At 38.1% G+C, this 19,617-nt stretch overlaps 1 protein-coding gene across 3 annotated transcripts in view; it reads left to right on the forward strand.

Annotated features, from left to right (window-relative positions):
• Positions 1 to 19,617, forward strand: part of bin1b (bridging integrator 1b) — a 51,870-nt gene that overhangs the window by 9,045 nt on the left and 23,208 nt on the right. For 2 of the 3 annotated variants that reach the window (XM_062996768.1, XM_062996769.1), the window contains exon 2: positions 4,320 to 4,400. In XM_062996768.1, the coding sequence (XP_062852838.1) occupies positions 4,320 to 4,400 (81 nt within the window). Of the gene's footprint in view, positions 1 to 4,319; positions 4,401 to 19,617 lie in introns of those variants that run through there. The other variant, XM_062996770.1, reaches the window with a different exon arrangement.

A 19,617-nucleotide genomic window follows, 5' to 3' on the forward strand; every position in this document is an offset into this window, starting at 1 on the left:
GGTACGCTGGTTTGAACGGGGAGTCAAAGAGGCCATCTAAGTGAAGAGGGAACGACCATCTCTGAACCGGGGAGGGGGCCTGAGAGTACATCTCTCACCATCTTACAACGCCGTAATAGGAGTTATACCCCAATCATATGTGAAAGGCACACATGGCCATTGTAATTAATGGTCATTGTGATTTGCATATGCACCTGATCACCAATTCCATTGTTATGCAATGGGAGGTGATCGGTCGTTATGCAAATCGGCTGCATATTAGGTTGGGGTATTCACCACCAGCTCAGACTGAAGAAGTCACTTGGATTGAGTGGCGAAACGTATCCCTACAAACTTGTGTCCAGATGAACTGATTCAACTTTGTGGATTTGTGTACCTGGATTATTGAGCATGCATCAAGAGACTTAAACCAAAGGTGTTCTGGAGAAACACTACCCATGTGGTCGCCAGAAGTCAGAATCAACTATATGGTGTTTAACAACAACATGGCAATGATAATAATAATTATAATAATAATTAAAATTATTGAAGCAAATGATATATAAAAGGCAATAAGTAAAAATTAGATGGTGTTTCTTGGCTTCATGGTCCAATCTTAGGCTTTTGGCTACAGTCACTGTCTGTGTTTAGCCTAAGGTGCTCCTCTTTTACATGTTGGTTTCTACTTGGTATGCTGGTTTCCTTACAGCTTCCAAACATGGCAGTAGGTGAAGGAAGTGTAAATCTATATTATATTATCTATAGTGTAATTCTGCCCTGCAGTGTTCCCATTTGGACTTTGGACCCATCTTATATACAGTGCCATCAGAAAGTATTCACACCCCTTCACTTTTTCCACATTTTGTTACGTTACAGACATATTTGAAAACCGATTTGAGTATAGTTTTCTTTTAAAAAATCTACATGAAATAGCCCATAATGACATGTTTTCAGACATTTTTGTTAAATTATTTTAAATGTAAACATTTAAACATAATAGGTACAAAAGTATTCACACTCATGGCGTAATATTTTGTTGAAGCACCGTTGGCAGCAATTACAGCCTCAAGTCTTCTTGGGTATGTCTGTACAAGCTTGGCACACCTGTTTTTGGGCATTTTCTCCCATTCTTCTCTGCAGATCCTCTCAAGCTCAGTCAGGTTAATGGGCAGCGTCTGTAGACAGCCATTATTAGGTCTTTCCAGAGATGTTCAATTGGATTCAAGTCTGGGCTCTGGCAGGGCCACTCAAGGACATTCACAGACTGCTCCTGTCCTTTGTTATCTTGGCTGTGTGCTTTGGGTCATTGTCATGTCGGAAGATGAATCGTCGCCCTAGTCTGAGTTCCAGAGCACTCTGAAGCAGGTTTTCTTGAAGAATCTCTCAATATTTGGCTGCTGTAATCTTACCCTCTATGCGGACTAGTCGCCCAGTTCCTGCCGCAGAAAAACATCCCCACAGCATGATGCTGCCACCACCATGCTTGACAGTAGGGATGGTGTTAGCCAGGCGATGAGCAGTGCCTGTTTTTCTCCAGACATGACGCTTGTAGTTCAGGCCAAAAAGTTCTATTTTGGTTTCATCAGACCAGAGAATTTTGATTCCTCTGGTCTGAGAATCCTTAAGCGGGCTTCCATCTGGCCACTCTACCATAAAGGCCTGATTGGTGGAGTGTGTTAGCAATGGTTGACCTACTGGATGGTTGTCCTATCTCCACAAGGGAACACTGGAGCTCTGCCTTAGTGACCATTGGGTTCTTGGTCACCTCTCTGACCAAGGCCCTTCTTCCCCGATTACTCAGTTTGGTCGGGCGGCCAGATCTAGGGAGGGTTCTGGTGGTTCCAAACTTCTTCCATTTCCGAATAATGGAGACCACAGTGCTTTTTGGGACCTTCAATGCTGCCGAAATTGTATGTACCACATTTCACGGACCACATCAACTCGGTGGACAAACACATCAAGTTCACAAGGGAGGATGCAAGCAACAACAGTTTAGCCTTCTTAGACTGTGAAATTGCTATTCAAGATGGGGGACGTTTGAAAGTAAATGTGTACCGCAAACCAACACACACAGACCAGTACTTAAGGTTTGACTCCCATCATCCATTGGAGCACAAACTAGGAGTCATCAGGACACTGCACCACCGGGCGAACAGCATCCCCACAGACCAAGGATAGAGAGAAATCTCATGTCAAGAAGGCCCTGGGGGAATGTGGTAATCCCAACTGGGCATTCGTAAAAGCGGGAAAAATGCCCAAACATGGCTCCAGTGGATCGAAGGGAGGAGAAGGACAACCACGGTCTAAGCGCAAACCAGTGGTGATTCCGTATGTGGCGGGAGTAGCAGACCAATTGAGATGGATATTCTCCAAACACCGTGTTTCAGTTGCTTTCAAACCCCAAAACACGCTACGCCAGAAATTAGTTCACCCTAAGGACCCTAAGTACCTCGACACAAACAGAGTAACGTAGTCTATGCTGTTAGGTGCCGGGAGGGTTGCCGGAAACTGTACATCAGGGAAACTAAACAGCCACTGGCCAAATGGATGGCCCAACATAGAAGATCAACCTCTTCTGGCCAGGACTCTGCCGTTTACACTCACCTGCAAGCCAGCGGCCACTCATTTAATGATGACGATGTGCAGATCCTTGACAAGGAGGTACGCTGGTTTGAACGGGGAGTCAAAGAGGCCATCTAAGTGAAGAGGGAACGACCATCTCTGAACCGGGGAGGGGGCCTGAGAGTACATCTCTCACCATCTTACAACGCCGTAATAGGAGTTATACCCCAATCATATGTGAAAGGCACACATGGCCATTGTAATTAATGGTCATTGTGATTTGCATATGCACCTGATCACCAATTCCATTGTTATGCAATGGGAGGTGATCGGTCGTTATGCAAATCGGCTGCATATTAGGTTGGGGTATTCACCACCAGCTCAGACTGAAGAAGTCACTTGGATTGAGTGGCGAAACGTATCCCTACAAACTTGTGTCCAGATGAACTGATTCAACTTTGTGGATTTGTGTACCTGGATTATTGAGCATGCTTCAAGGCCCTTCTTCCCCGATTACTCAGTTTGGTCGGGCGGCCAGATCTAGGGAGGGTTCTGGTGGTTCCAAACTTCTTCCATTTCCGAATAATGGAGACCACAGTGCTTTTTGGGACCTTCAATGCTGCCGAAATTTTTTTGTACCTTTCCCCAGATTTGTGCCTTGACACAATCCGGTCTCGGAGGTCTAAAGACAATTCCTTTGACTTCATTGCTTGGTTTCTGCTCTGATATGCACTGTCAACTGTGAGACCTTTTATAGACAAGTGTGTGCCATTCCAAATTATGTTCAATCAACTGAATTTACCATAGGTGGTCTCCAATCAAGTTGTAGAAGCATCTCAAGAATGATCAGTGTAAACTGGATGCACCTGAGCTCAATTTTGAGCGTCATAGCAAAGGGTATGAATACTTATGTACCTATTATGTTTAAATGTTAAAAGAGTTACAAAAAATGTCTGAAAACATGTTTTCACTTTGTCATTATGGGCTATTTCGTGTAGATTTTTTAAAAGAAAACTATACTCAAATCGGTTTTCAAATATGTCTGTAACGTAACAAAATGTGGAAAAAGTGAAGGGGTGTGAATACTTTCTGATGGCACTGTGTATAAAATAAATATATATATTTTTTTTTATTATTTTTTTTTTTTTTTTTAAGTTTCCTCACAATTGATAAGTGACCCCTGAGTTTGTGTTCAGGTGTGCTAGTTGTTCTCTGATTAATGTGACAAGAAGTCCTTATGATTGAGTGATGATTAAGTGACCCTGCCGTTTATTTTGAAAATTTCTATATTATTATTTTATAAATATACAATAAAAAACACAAAGTGCACAAAACCAGACACAACTACAAACCACTGCCAGATAAATATTATGCACCATTGTGAGAATTACAAACACACACACACAATGAAGAAATGTTAATAACAACAGTGTGATGACTATGATGTGCTAAAGTGCCTGTGAATTACAACTTTGATTAATACAAAGCCCAACACCAATACAAAAGAATCCATCTATACAGTACTACAGTGTACAGTGACTATGAAATGCAGAGAAAAAAGGAGCAGAGCAAAGGTACATAATGGATATAATGCTATATGCTGAGGGGACGGAATAGAAGAGTTTATTAAGCACTTTGTTGATGTTGAAAAAGGTTCAGGTGTTAGTATTAAGGTGATTCTGAGAGCTGTGGTCACTCAGCTGGGGGCAGAACAGGGTACAGAGGCTGCTGGAAATTGCAGGTTGTTACAATGTGTGTGTGTCTGTTCTTGTTTATAGATGATGCAGAAGCTGGGAAAGGCTGATGAGACCAAAGACATGGCATTTGAGGAAGTTGTGGCTAACTTTAATAAGCAGATGGTAAGGCTTCTACTCCAGTCTATCTCCAAACCTCTTTTACTTTGACAAGGGTTTTGGTTAAACACAAAAACTGTAACATTTTAGTTTTGATCTAAGTTATAAAAACACACAAATATAATAAATCCAAGTTGTTTTCAAAGGACCTGTACTGAATTAGGGGTGGGAGTACAAAATAATAGTCTGTTTCTAAACTACCAGTCAAAATAAGTCCCTGGTGCATCATACAGCAAAGTTACCAGATTTTAGCCATTATCTGATTATACTTTAAGCGTCCGTGTAAACAGTGCACTTAATTATCCTAAACTACAGTAAGAAGCATATACAATGTAAACATTTTATTAATGCCTAGCAATGTAATTTGTTTTTGTATATTAATTCTTACAAAATCAAATTAAAATAAAATCTTAATTTCTAACTTTATGTATTTAACTTTATCAATTTACTTACAAAGTTGAAACAGTAGTAAATTAAGACCAGGAGCACTGCTGCATCTATAAGTGAAGACTCCATTACGCAAAGCATGAATCAATTATTGAAAAGAAATCATGGTTAACATGCCCACATTCCAACTTTTTCTTTTAACTAGGTTGCAGCTATCACATTTGGAATAGAGGTGTATAAAAAAAACCATACATTTAATTTAATTAGTTGAAACATTAAAGATTTGAACATTACTGTTGTATGTTCTTTATTTACATTTTTCTTATTTTGGTATGATAGTGTTAACGTTAAGGATAAACAATTACACCACTTTTAGGTTTGTTATTTGAAATACTTCCAGTAGAAAAATCCACTTTGAAATATACACATTAGGTTTTAATCAAAAATGTTAAAAGACAGATTCAGACAGCACACTGTATTACTGTTGTATTAATAGTATTTAGTTTCAAAGCAATTGCCAAAAATTACAGCATTGAGGCGTCTATGGTAAGAAATAATGAGCTTTTTTGGCATTATTGTTAAATTCAGCCTATTTGTACTATATTGTCTTTAATAGAATTCAAGTCAGCAGATTGGTTAGGCCAGGGGTCATCAAACTACGGCCCGCGGGCCGTATACGGCCCGATGCTTTAATTTGACCGGCCCCTATAACCACAGCAGCAATACATGTTGTCTGGCCGCTGTTCATCTTCGAACTCACAGTATTATAATGGGGAAAAAAATAACAGAGGAAACAAAAATTGGCCACCCGGAGTCTCAGTAGATTATACGGCAGCGATCCAACGGGTGGCACTCCAAGCATGAGGGGAGTGATTGGCGCATCAATAGCGAGATGAGTGACCGCAGCCACTGAACTGTGTTGCGAAGCAGTTAAGTGGGATTTCGTTTTGAAAATCCTCGTGTCCTGTGTTAATTTCATTAAAGCTAATGCTCTTAACTACAGGCAGTTTCAGGAATTCTTGTCTGAGCTGAAGATGTGCTTTACTGAGAGCCGCTGGCTGAGTCGGGGCGAGTTTTGAAATGTTTTAACGACCTGCTCCCGGAGATCAACGCATTTATGCATCCAAAATCAAAACTCAAGCACATTGTTTAATTTTTATGCTTCTCTTTCCATTGTGAGCTCCCCGATCTCAATAAAACATGCACTCAAAGTAACTACCGTTTTCGGGAGCATCTGCATCTGTGAGCAGACTTTTTCGAAGTTGAAACACCTTAAATCTCCAACCGGATGCAGTCAGACTGCTAAATTGCTCCACCCCTCATGTACTGTCTATTCACCAGTTACCTTAAACACCTGTGACCTGGTGCTGCCTTTTTCTGCTGATATAGTTCGAATCATGCACTTTAGATCCACATAAAGCTGCTGTTGTTCCTGTGCAATACTTGAATGTAAATGTAAATATTTAAAATTCCTATCTTAGTTATTTCTTCTAGTCTTTTTAAGTCCTAAGTTTTATTTGTACTTAACTTGGTTTTCTTGCTATTTATATTTTATATATTATTATGTTTACACACACCGAGACCTGAGTAAGTGCATTTCGTTCTAATCATGTACATGGTTTTGAATGACAATAAAGCTGAGTCTGAGTCTGAGTCAGATCCAGACTCACTGATCAACATTTATTAGCTATTATGACTGGCAGTAACAAATATGGAACCTGATGCTTACTCTCGTCAGGCAAAAGTAGGCTCACAGTTCACACTGATTTTTTTAAGGAAACACTGTATGAGGAAGGATAATGGAAATTATTAAAATAAATAACATTTCTGCCTTATCATTATGAACTACAATTATACAAAGCACAGACAATACATCCAGTATACATAGTAAATAGCTTTTTTGGGTGTGTTTACTATTTCACCTGCGGTCCGGCCCCCTGAAACACTGAAGAACAGTAATCTGGCCCTTTGGTTAAAAAGTTTGAGGACCCCTGGGTTAGGCCATGCAAGAACTCTTAATTTTGGCCTTTTGTTTTTGGTTCTTTCGTGGAAACATCCAAATTTAGTTGCTTGACAGATGTAATCCACTCACACACATTTTTATAGAATTTCTTTCCTCTTATTTATTTTATTTTGCAAACATTTTGGATATATTTCTAAGTACATAGTCAAAAATGTGTCTAAATTGGAAATGTGCTCTGTATATAATGAATAACATAAAATGTGAATATTTTTTGTTGGCAATGCTTGAGAAGGTATTTGATCACAAATTATATAAACTGCCTAAATCCCACTGTGTAGATCAGACCTGGGCATTGTACAGCCCGCCATCCCCAACTGGCTCGCATGAGGTCAGTGGTAATTAAAAATCAGACGTAAATAAACGTACATCACACATGCTATACAACCGTATGTTTTTATTTTGATGGGAGCGCTATTTCTTTAAATTTCCGCTTTTTTAAGTTTTAAGTTTTGTTTACGCGTGTGCGAGACGAGTGTATTCAGCTTCACCGTAATGTATCGGCGAACAGAACTGAGGGCGACTGACGGATACAATAGAGTTTTTAACAAGACATGAACTTGTCAGGTGTAAAGCTGTTTAAGGAACACAATTTAAATCTAGGGTTTATATTGCCGTTACGGTACTAAACAGAAAAATACAAGAACTTGAACGATACAGAGCGTCATATCTGACTAAACTGCTAACTAAACTGCAAACCAACACTGACTTTTTATAAAGTTTTACACATCCAGAACTGGAGCAGTTAAGATCACCTTTGTGATATCCAAATATCAACAGCACTTTGCTTAAAGTTAATGCACATTTTGTTTACATTTGTTTTCAAGAAAGTTTATTAAATAGTTAGATAATGTTGATGTTTTTACTCTTCCTGCTTTTCATTTTCTGATTGTAACATCTACTCTTAACAGTAACAGCTTATAAATGTTGGCAATAAAAAGAAATCTTATTAATATTGAGCAGAATAAAGTTCACCCTATTGGTCCGGCCCTCCACAACAGTAACAGTTTCAACAGTAACAATTCTAACTTGAACATGGGAACTTTTCCCATCAGGTTAAAACTTGCTGGAAAAATGCTAAGATCAGTGGAGCTCCTAACAGTTAAGAAATAGTCTTCTGACAAGGCGTTGGAACCCCTTTAATTCTCACAGACATAACAGTGTTGCCAGAGAACAGTCCATCATAAATCTTTCCACTTAATGATGAATAAGTAGCCCATGTATTAACTAGGAAAATGTAAAATAGGCTTTGTGTAAAATTGTGTGAAAAGTGTAGTAGTCAAACAGGACCAGTATTCCACAGAATCAGTGAGTGATGAGGTAACATATTAGTCGACAGAGTTTTGATATACAATCTAGCATTGGCATGCGATTCAGTTCCCAGACGTGCTTGCTCAGTCCAACACTTAATGTAAATAAGGCCATTTTTTGTGTGTAAAGAAAATATCACATGAAGATATGTTCCAATAGAGTGCCATTTATTGCCAGCTCACTCGGCAACTGCCGTAACAAGGTGCATCTTGATGACATCATTAACATTTGCCACTGATCTACAACTCATCTGCAACAGCCATTCAGAAATTAAAACACACTGATCTACTTAAACTTTTAGCATTTTAAAAAATCATCTACTACTGCCACATCTAAAAACACTGTTTAAACACTATAAAAACAGCTTTATAAATGATAAATCGCTCACCTGAGATAAAGAAAACCTATCTTGTCCTGGCTTGGAGATCTCTCACATCCTTAATGATTAATCCATTAGTGTTATGAAATAAAACAAACTACACCATTTCCCGTTTAGCCACAAATGTCCTCTTCAAAATCCAGCAGGGTTTAATAATCTAAAAACGTGACAGAACTTTAACAGAAAATCTCAACTCTGTGTCAATTCTAATTGGTCCATCACTTTTGATTGACATCCACATCTTCCAGTTGTAGACACTTTGGATGACACGCCGTAAAGCGAGATGTGTCACGTGAACAACAGCTCGAATGTAAGTGAAACAAAAAATGCTGTTAAATGTTCTGTGTAAAAGTTAAAATAAAAACAGCAGCTTTGCATTAGTGTGATGTTGTAGGTTCTGTATTTATTCCTTTAGAATATTTGTTTCACAGTCTGAGCATTGTTATTTAGATAGCTAGTTTAACCATGGTTCATTGAGACATGTATTATTACTGCTTAGTTGTTTGAGAGGAGAAATGACTGTATCGGATTGGTATCGGTATGGGCAGATACTCAATTTGCAGTATCGTATCGGATATAAAAAGTGGTATCGAGCCAGCCCTAGTATTTATATAATATCTTAACACCCCCTCAGGACACTATGAATACAACCCTCTGGCGTCTGAGGCCTCTCAGCCACTTTCAAGGTAGTCAAAATTCAACATGCAAAATGCAATATTGTGCAAAGTTGCAAGAAATAATGTGCGCGATAGAGCTGGGCGGTTCCTGAATCACCCAGGCTAATAATTCGAATGATCCGAAATCTCAATTAACCCGGATCCTATGAGTCCTCTGACTGGCTGCTGCTAAGTACACAAGGCGAGTAAGCAGGCTCACCGAAACACCTCCGATGATTTGGCTGAACCGACTTTACTCCAGTCCGTGAATCTAAGTAATAAGTTAAATATTCCAATAAACAAGCAGTTAAACACACTGGTGTTTGTTATGTGACTGATTTTATGCACATGCTATTATTATTATTATCAGTAGTAGTGGTACTGATTAGTAATGCAGTATATTTTCTTGTAAGCAAAACAACAACAAAATATAGTTATATTATTATTAAAATGCAAATGCTTACAGTCTACTTTAGTACTGTACCACTTAAGGAGTATCATAGCCCCCATGGTAATTTTAAACCCTTGCCCCATTAATATATCCATCTGATTGGTAGGTGAGTCCACCCCCTCTCCCCCATGATCAAGATTCCACTTAGAAAAAAGTGTCAACTTGTCAATGACAAGAGAAGTGTGAGGTGCCAAAATAATTAAGAGAGAAGGATTTATTTACAGAAAATAAGTGCATGGAAGACAAGTAAATATTTGGATTCATTTTAATGCAGTAAATCAATCGCAATCAGAATGTCAGTACAAGTGACTAAAGTGACTCAACTGACCCAAGTGAACCGGATCACATTACTGAGTGACTCAGATTAACCCGAGTCCATAAAATGAACCGAATTTACCACCACTAGTGCGTGAGTGTGTGAGTTAATTAAGCAATAGAACACGAGAGGGAGTGTGTTATCGCGAATAACACACAACCTCGAGTGTTCTATTGCTTTTATACAACAGTTTTTACAAAATAAAGAAAGAAAATAAATCAAAGAAGCCCTGAATTTCATATTAAATATGCTTTAATATTGTCAATACCTTCCGCCAAAAAGTAGTTCCACAACGAATATAAACTTAAACACTACAAAGCAGACATCCCAAGTTGCAAAAACTCATTTCACGGAGGTAAGAACAACAAGAACAAGAAGGCAAGAACCTCCGAAGGGAAAAAAAGAAATAAAAAAACCTCTTGCACACACCAAAGGCTATGGATGAAAACAGAACTACTAGGAGCTGCTAACTGGGCTTAACTAACTGTTCGCGTTACAAACACATTAATGTTCCCTACATAGTGCACTAGATTGTGTATCAGATCACGGATATATGTTCACTACATAGTGCACTAGACAATATATTAGACAATTGATTTATGTTCCCTACACAGTGCGCTAGATTGTATATCAGATAACGGATTTAAAACGCGACAGGGAAAAAAAGGCTGTGTTGCCTGCGTGCACGTTTGTGTGCATGAAGCTTGTCGTTAATGGCAATGCGTCAGCGGAGTAATACAGTTGTGGTGTGAAAAGACCGTGCTGTTATCACATATATCGGCACGGTTAGAACGATACTCAACCAATCAGATTGTAAGGTCGGAACTAACTGTTGTATAATGGGAAATAACTGTGTGTATTTGGCCCTAAACAGACACTACAGTGCAGCAGATTATTGCAAGCAAAGGCTATTTTTTTTTAAAATTAGGAACATTAGTTTTACAAAGAACAGCATGAGACTCCCATTACAGCATAACTAAAAGAGAGAATTAGGAGGTCAACAACATCATCAACAAACCTGAGTGAACAGACAAGACAGGCAGAACGACAGCAACCTAACATCCCTGATAACCACAAATTTCTATGACCTAAAACCTCCAAGCTCTGTGCCTTTGTCTATAGTCGGGGTGGGTTCTAGGGGCCAAAAACCAGGTGCAGCCAGAAGCCAGCACATCGTATCGGCCAGCAAACACAAAAACACCACAAAACATGAGAGCATCAGACCCCCAGGATCAGAGCCACACATTCCTGGTTTGTAAAGACTAATTAAAAGCCTGAATAAATATGTTTTAATCTGGACTGGAGTGTGAACTTGAATTGTGTCTGAATTACAAACAGAGGCAGGAAGATTTTTTAAAAGTTATGGGGCCATGTAAGAAATTGCTTTTCCATCTACTGTGATTTTTTTAATTTTAGGAACTATAAGTAACCCTGCACCTTGTAAACGAAGTGAACTTAAATAAGTTCACTTGAATACTGTTGAGCCAGACCATGTAGGGCTGTGACATTTTGGTAAGTTTGGATACTGTCCAATACATTTGGTTTTTTTAAGTGCATGTTTATACTCAGGGCATCTTTCAATGCTATCTTTTACACTTCCAGTTTAGTGTGCCACCATTTGTGCTCTAATTTTCATGCTACTTATTTTAGAGCATATGGTGGAGCAATCTTTTTCTCCATGATCAATTTAGGTTTTTTTAATGTATTTTCTCCCCAGTTTCCTCCTTATTTAGCGCACTCAATTTGTCTTCCACACGTGCACAGCCCTCCTCTTCTCGCCCTTGCATTCTGCACAGGCAACTCTTCCGCCAATCAGGGTCCTTACACAGCGTAAGGACCCACACAAAGTCCGGCCCCCACTCTGCAGATACGGTGGCCAATTAGTAACTGCTGCAGTCACTGCCACTTGTGCCCACCAGATGGCACCCAGCCAACTGGTTGCAACTCCGAGTTTCGAACTGAGGAGTTTAGAATCTCTGCGTTGGAATATGCTGCTGCGCCACCTGGACGCATCAATTTAGTTTTAACTGGTGCTACACTATCTAAGGTTGTGTGGAATTTAGACTCTAATGAGTTGCCTGTTCAGGTCTTCAGACTTTGATGGTGACACAATTGTTAATTCTGGTAGCCTATATATTAACACTGATGCAGTTGCAGACGTAATAATGCACTTAGATTGAAAGTGAAGTGGTAGTTGAATTTCAGTAGATAAACACTTCATATATTAGGACAGAGTGATATTTGAGATCAAATTATTTAGTGGTAAAACGACCAGGTTGTCTATGCCACTCTCATAAGGTAATATTAAGTCTAAGGTCTGTTTACAGTGAGTGGGTCCTGTTACATTTTGGCTAATACCTATACATTCTAGAAAAACTGTTGGCTGTAAAACGTGTTCCCATGGAGTGGGGGCGTTGGCTGGAGAAAGCTAAACACCAGTTTCTAGTCTAAATGGACTTTAAGAACCTACATCCAGGATGCCAAGTCTGAATCTTGTTGTACTTGACAATAAAGGTATTCGTATTTGAAGGCCTAGAAGCTTAAGGTGAACATGGAAACCAATGAGAGGGAAGGGCAGAGACAAAGGGGGCAGGAGACACAAACATAACATCCATGTGTTCCTAGAACTGAGGGAACACATAAACCAAGCACTGAGTTCATGTGTTTCGAAAGCTGTGTGAGGCTGAAAGCCGTGAACGTATCTTAACACATGGCTCTTGGAAAGCGGTGGTCCAAGACCACAGGAGAGCCACCTGGAAACAAACTACACAAACAGGTTTAGAACAACAAAGAACCACAAAATATTGGAACAGCAATGGTAAAGTTAGAGAAGATTTATCATATAATTCTCTGATCAACCAAGAAAACAAAGAGTCAGCTGGAACTAGAGGAGTCAGGGTCTTGATGACTGGTACTTGGTAGTGGCTGGGATATACAGAGGATCTAGGGGGCCAGATGTTGGTTTCAAGAGCTGGGTAAGGCTGAAACTGTGACGGCAACTATGGCTATCTACCTTAACAGCTAGCTCAATGCCAAGACTCTTTCAGCACTGCACTGAGCTGAAAGCATAGCTTTTTTGTGCTGAGCTCAGGTGAGGTGCATTAGCGCTAATGAGGGCAGTAGCCCCGGGAGCTGTAGTTCATTTCGAACTACTGAGCATCAATCTGCACTTCCATCTGTAGACTAAGAAACAAGGGCCACCTGGTCTGGTCTTGATCTTGGCTTCTTGGCTGTTTGTTACTCCTGCTCTTAGTCCTGTCCTCGACCTTCCTCCTCTGCCTTGTATCTATAAATTACAGTCTTGTCCTTTCTGGTTTCTGGTTTCTGGTTTGTAGTTCTTGCTCTTGTAGTTAGCATTAGCATAGGGATTAGCTCTTCCTGTTTGTTTAAAACTTTTTGTTAGATTAGTTAGGGACCTCTACTGATGTTTTGGTAGTTAGCATAAGTATTAGCCATTAACATTAGTGTTAGCTTTAGTTTAGGGTTAGTTCAGTGTATTCTTGTCTACATTTTTGTATGTTTCGTTCCTTTATCCTTTATGTATTCCTACCTTATGTTCTGTGTGTTTCATGTTGGTGGCTGTCTGTATTGTCTCCCTTTGTATTCACTCGAGTTTGCCATCTGAAATATGTCTGAGTTTCCTTTGTAAAAGAATTATTGTAGCTAAGAATTGTCAGGGTTTTCTTGTTTAATCCAAAAATTATAAGTCTTGTCTAAGTTTTGGGTTGCACGGTAGCTCAGTGGGTAGCACTGTCGCCTCACAGCAAGAAGGTCCTGGGTTCGATCCCCAGATGGGGCGATCCGGGTCCTTTCTGTGTGGAGTTTGCATGTTCTCCCCGTGTCTGCGTGGGTTTCCTCCGGGAGCTCCAATTTCCTTTCACAGTCCAAAAACATGCAAGTGAGGTGAAATTGGAGATACAAAATTGTCCATGACTGTGTTTGACATTAAACTTGTGAACTGACTGAGTTTCTGTCATGAATGTAACCAAAGTGTTAAAATCCTAATAAATAAATAAATGTCTAAGTTTACCATTGCTGTTTCAAGATTCTTAGAGTTGTCTGAGTATTACTTTGTTAAGCTAAGAATTATATTAACCTGTTTGTGTAGTTCTATTTTCTTGTTTCCCCCTTTTAGTGAATAAACAATCATGTGTCTGATGTCTTCGTCTAAGTGTGTCCAGCTTGCTTTGTCAGCTCTTTTATGTTACAGTTACGTTTGCCTTTTTAAAATTCCAAAAGCTCTCTTCAAATAAGTAAACAGTTTTTTCTAGAACTATTGAACCTATTAAGGAAATCTGTCGTCCCCACCTTTTCTCTCTCTCCTCTAGTTAGAGCAGCGTTTCTCAAAGCGTGGGGTGTCCACCCCAGGGGGGCGCAGAGGCATGACGGGGAGCACGTCTGACGGGCGGAGAAATGAAGCGCAGAACCAATGTTTTAAAATTAATTTAAAATTAAAACTAAATTTCTACAACTCTACATGAAAAGGTGCTGTAACCATAAAAGAATTAGATAGCATAAATTTTGGAACTGCCACATATTTGACTGCCAAATATTTGACAGCTTTTCCGGATCAACCTACTTGTGTGAATCGACCTTTTCCCACATAAAAATGATGAAGTGTAAATATTGGTCCACCCTTACTGATGAACACCTGAAAACCTGCTTGAGAATCAGTATCAGCAGCTCCTGTCCAGACCACATAAACCTGACTGATACCATTCAGAGCAAATAATCAGAATAAGGTCAGTGTGATTTTTCAGTCACTTGCCCTTTAAAGCTGAATATCAGTACAGGAACTGAAGCGCATTTAAAAAGCTTCAAAGCTTTTTTTGAAAAATGATGAGGCCAACCTTAAAAAGTAGATGGTGATGACCTGTAGACTGAAACAGTAGATCTCAAGCCATGAAAGTGTGGGCACTCCTGGTCTAGATTTACAGAAGGTAAATGTGGATGTGGATACAGGTATTTGACAGGGATGAAAAGAAAAGCAGCCACTAATACAGTGATAAGACCTGAACTCTCACAAATCACAGATTTGGCACAGATTCAACTTTATCTTTTTTGCAAAGTGTTTGCAAAATGTATTACATTTTTTTATATTTGAAATAGCAGACTAATTGAAGGAGCAGTTTAGTGATATGTCAAAAAGTGGTTTGATAAAGTACAACAGAAATGACTGGAATAAAGGTGAAAGGAACATTCATGATCTTTGAAGTTATTTCAACAAAGTTAAACTTGACCTATTTTTTTCAGCATTTTGTTGGGGGGGCATGAAAATTTTTCATCTTACAAAGGGGGGCATGACAGAAAAAGTTTGAGAACCATTGAGTTAGAGTAAGAGGGAGAAGTATTGGTATGTGATCGGGTTGCGGAATGTTGGTGGTTTGGGTAGCTGTGGCACATGATTACAGTTCCCACTGGCCTCTTGCTTCTGTAGCATGTAGATTAAAACTTTCTTGATTAAACAATCACATTTGTGTCCCAGCCCATCGGGCTCAAACCCCACTGTGTTTCTTTTTACTGCTAGCTTGCTGGTTACTTCACACTGTAGAGCATTTGACTATAATGCTCTACAGCAGGGGTGTCCAAACTACGGCCCACAGGCCAACTGCGGCCCGTGGTCTATTTTTAATTGACTTGTAGCAAATTCTAAAAATATAATGGAATATGGCCCACACATGAAATTTGCACTTGACTGTATTGACTGTAGTTTTAACACTAGGTGGTGTTACTGTTTTGAACAAGGCAGCTTTTCCACGAAAAGGGATTAATTACAGAAAAAAATTGCCACGTGACCACAAATGGCAGAACCAAAGAACGCAAGATATCAAGCTGAGTGCAGAAAATTTCAAACACAGTGGGAAAATTAATATTTCTTCACAGAATGCAATGGTGTGTTCACTCTGTTAGGCCTGGATATATTCTGTTAAAACATGATTTATCACACACAATTTCCTGAAGCCCACATTCTCACTGTGGGGGTAAAACAACTGGTGATAATGGGAGGTGATAAAAATCTACATCATTTTATTTACTTAATCTGATATGTTGAACCAATCTGGAGTTTAGAGGAGTCCAGTGTCTATGTCACTTTAAGTTCTACTAAAGAAATGTTCAAGTTTGGGTGCGCCACACAGACTAAGTCATCGGAGTTTATGTAAAATGGCAAGTAATATTTTGTAGGGATTCAGGGTTTGGTACATGAGCGGCTCGTTCCTTAGGGCGATCGGGTAACGCACCACCAAAGGGCGTTTTTCTATCACATTCAACCAGAGTTAAACTAGCTGTGACTGTTCTGGACAGTCTGTCTTGCCTCTGAATATCGTAGTCCAATCAGCGTTGAGTTGTGTTCCGTACAGTACCGCCCCTTTTGGGCGATTTCAGTCTGACTGAAAATCGCCCGGATTGCTCTGATAGACTCTCATGTTAAGGCACTTTTTTTCAAACTGTAGGCACTGCAATACAATCTGTATGGGTTCTGGGACTTACGCACTTACGTGCTTGCGCCACACGTAACCTGGTGTAGCGATAATTGGAGCAGCTAGCGATCTCGTCAACATGACTACCATTACCTCAGTTCGGAGCAACTCCATCGTGTCATTAAGGGAATTGCTATTCAGTCGTCGTAGTAATCAGGATAAATTAGCAACTAAAGAATTAGGGCCACCCAGACCAAATTTAAACATTAAGCAAGTATCTACAAAGGGGGGAAATCTTATAAGTTACAAGTAAATTACAAGTAAGTAATGTAATTTTTAAATTGTGATTGCACTTATTGTATCGCCCCAATTCTTTAATTGTACTTCTTTATTCATTGCACATCAGCCCAGATGCCAGTCTTTATTCTGGATCTGCTGCACCTAAAATAAAATGCTTTTTGATGAAGACTGAATTAAATTGTTAGTGTGAAGGCTTTACTTAATTTTATGATTAATGGTAAAGCTGGTCTCTCTCCATGTTCTTTGTGAGGGCAAACTGACAGATGACTTAAGATATTAATTATTTAAGCTTTAATTTACCTATTGAACGGGTCACCTTGGCCATCATCGCAACAATTGCCCCCCTCCCTGAGAGATTTGGCAGGAGCCGCCACTGGTTTGGTAATATCACTGTTTTAGCAAGCACTACATGTTTCAATGATGTTTTCAAAAAGAAAGTTTTCTTCCTTAAAAAGACTAAATTGACGTTATGTCAAAATTTTATTGACGTTATGTCCTTTGTCTTACAATACTGTATAGTGGATGAGCGATAATGCTATAAGGTTCTTTTTCAGGGGTTGGCCTAGGCCCCTTAGTTCTGGTAAAGGAAAATCTTACTGCTTAAGAACACCAATACGCTTTGACAATTGCTTCCAACTTTGTAGGAACAGTTTGGGGAAGGCCCTTTTCTGTTCCAGCCTGACTGTGCCCCAGTGCACAAAGCACACAGTCCATAAAGGCATTGTTGGTTGAAGAACTTGACTGGCCTGAACAGAGCCCTCACCTCAACTAGATTGTGAACCAAGCCCTCTTGTCACACGTCAATGTCTGATGTCACAAATGCTTTACTGGATGCATGGTATGGCAGGCCGTTTTAACATAAAATGGCTTTCGTCTGATTATCTGTAATTAAATTCTGGATATCTAAATATGAGTTTTGACTCGTAACAATTACATTTTGACGATCCAGAATGACAGTTCAAGATATCTGCATTTACAATCTGACTAGTAAGAAGAACAATTCAAGATATTCAACAATTCTTCAATTACATTTTGACGGGTCAAAATGGCTTTCAAGATATCTCAAATGACGTCACTGGATTTGTCATTTGAGGGGTCCCACATCCGTAATTATAATTCAAGATATCTCTATGACATTTTCGGATATCTGAATTATAGAAATTATGTGCATTAGGCCCCTTTGTGATGCCACTGAGCCGTCCAAACTGTTGCCTGCGGAATTTTGGGATTGGGACTGCGGTAAAGTTAGTTTAAGGCTACATACTGCAAAAACTATTTTATAATAATTTTAAGATTACATGTATTTATTTAAAGAAAAATTTAAATGAAACCGCTGATCAAGCTCCCACTTCAGCTAACGTGTTACGGACCATCATAAAACTAACAGAGAAACGTAGGAAACATTTACTCTGCACTTATTACAGGGAATAAATCCTTTAAAGTCTTGTAATGTATTGATGAATTAATGTCAAACTATTTTTTATACAAACACATCAATGTTTCTCATCTACTACAAACCCTATATATTTTTTAAAGTTAATATTCCTTTTATATTCATTTTAAATGAAGATCAGTAAATCTGTGATAATTTTATATTGGAGATGAATAAATTTATAAAGGTCTCAAGAAATTCTTAGCATTCTTGTATGCAAACAATGTTCCTCACCTACTACAAACCTTGTTTTTTTTTATTGTAATTTATTTTACTGATATGGTTTGATTAATTAATGTCAAATTATTTTTTATAAACACATATTTATGTCCCTCACATCCTAAAAACCTTGTTTTATAGAAACTGCTTTTATTTTTATTTTATTTTAATTAATAATTAAGATCAGTAAATCCATAATTAGTGTATATTAGAGATAAATCTATTAAACTCTGATATAATTTAAATTAATAAAGTCAAACTATTTTTTATAAACACATATTAATGTCCCTCACATCCTACAAACCTTAATTTTAGAAATAAATTTGGTCTTTTATATATATATATATATATATATATATATATATATATATATGTAATGATTTTTAATATTATTGTGCAAATAAATAAATGTATTAAAGTTTTGTATAATTTGATAAATTAATGTTAAAAAAAATTTATACAATCAGATTAATGTCCCTTACCTTCTACAAACCTTATATTTTTAAATAACTTTCATTTAGTTTTTATTTTATATTAATTTTAAATGAAGATTAGTAAATTTGTTATCATTTAATAATGGAGATAAATAAATCTATTAAAGTCTGATATGATGTATTCATTTTTGTCAAACCACACATTCATTTCTCTCACCTACTACAAACCTTATTTTTTAAAATGCATTTTATATATTTATTTATAGTGATTAATAAATATGTGATAATTGTACAGTGCTCATAAATAAATCTTTTAAAACATTGTGTGAATTTTTTTATTGATGTAAAACCATTTTATACGTGTTGCTTAATTCCTGTCGAGCATGAGCTACAGCTCTAAAAATCGTGTTAAAAACACGAGAAAGTGAGTTCGACTGGCCTGACATCGCATGCACACCACTGATTAGCAAATGCAAACAATGCCAAAATGCTTCATAAACATGGCGCTAAAATGCTACGTAAATCTGGGACGTTTTGACTAGACAGAATGATTATTCAAGATATCTACAAACACGTTCTGACTATTCAGAATGATAATTCAAGATATCCGATATACAAAAGCCGTCTAGATAAAAAAAAATTTCAAGATATCTTTAATTTATTTGGAGATATCTTAAAAAATACAGTTCTGGATATCCCTAACTTAGTTTTGCCTAGTCATTATTTGCTTTCAAGATATCTGCAATTTAATTTGCACTAATCGAATCTTAGTTTCAGATATCTAAAAAATACATTTAAGATATCTTAAATAATGAAGACATTTAAGATATCTTTAATTGCAATTATGACTAATCCGAACAAAAAGCGAGATATCTGTAATTTACTTCATGACTAGTCAT

The sequence above is a fragment of the Trichomycterus rosablanca genome, chromosome 6, assembly GCF_030014385.1.
Source record: "Trichomycterus rosablanca isolate fTriRos1 chromosome 6, fTriRos1.hap1, whole genome shotgun sequence".
Lineage (NCBI taxonomy): Eukaryota > Metazoa > Chordata > Actinopteri > Siluriformes > Trichomycteridae > Trichomycterus > Trichomycterus rosablanca.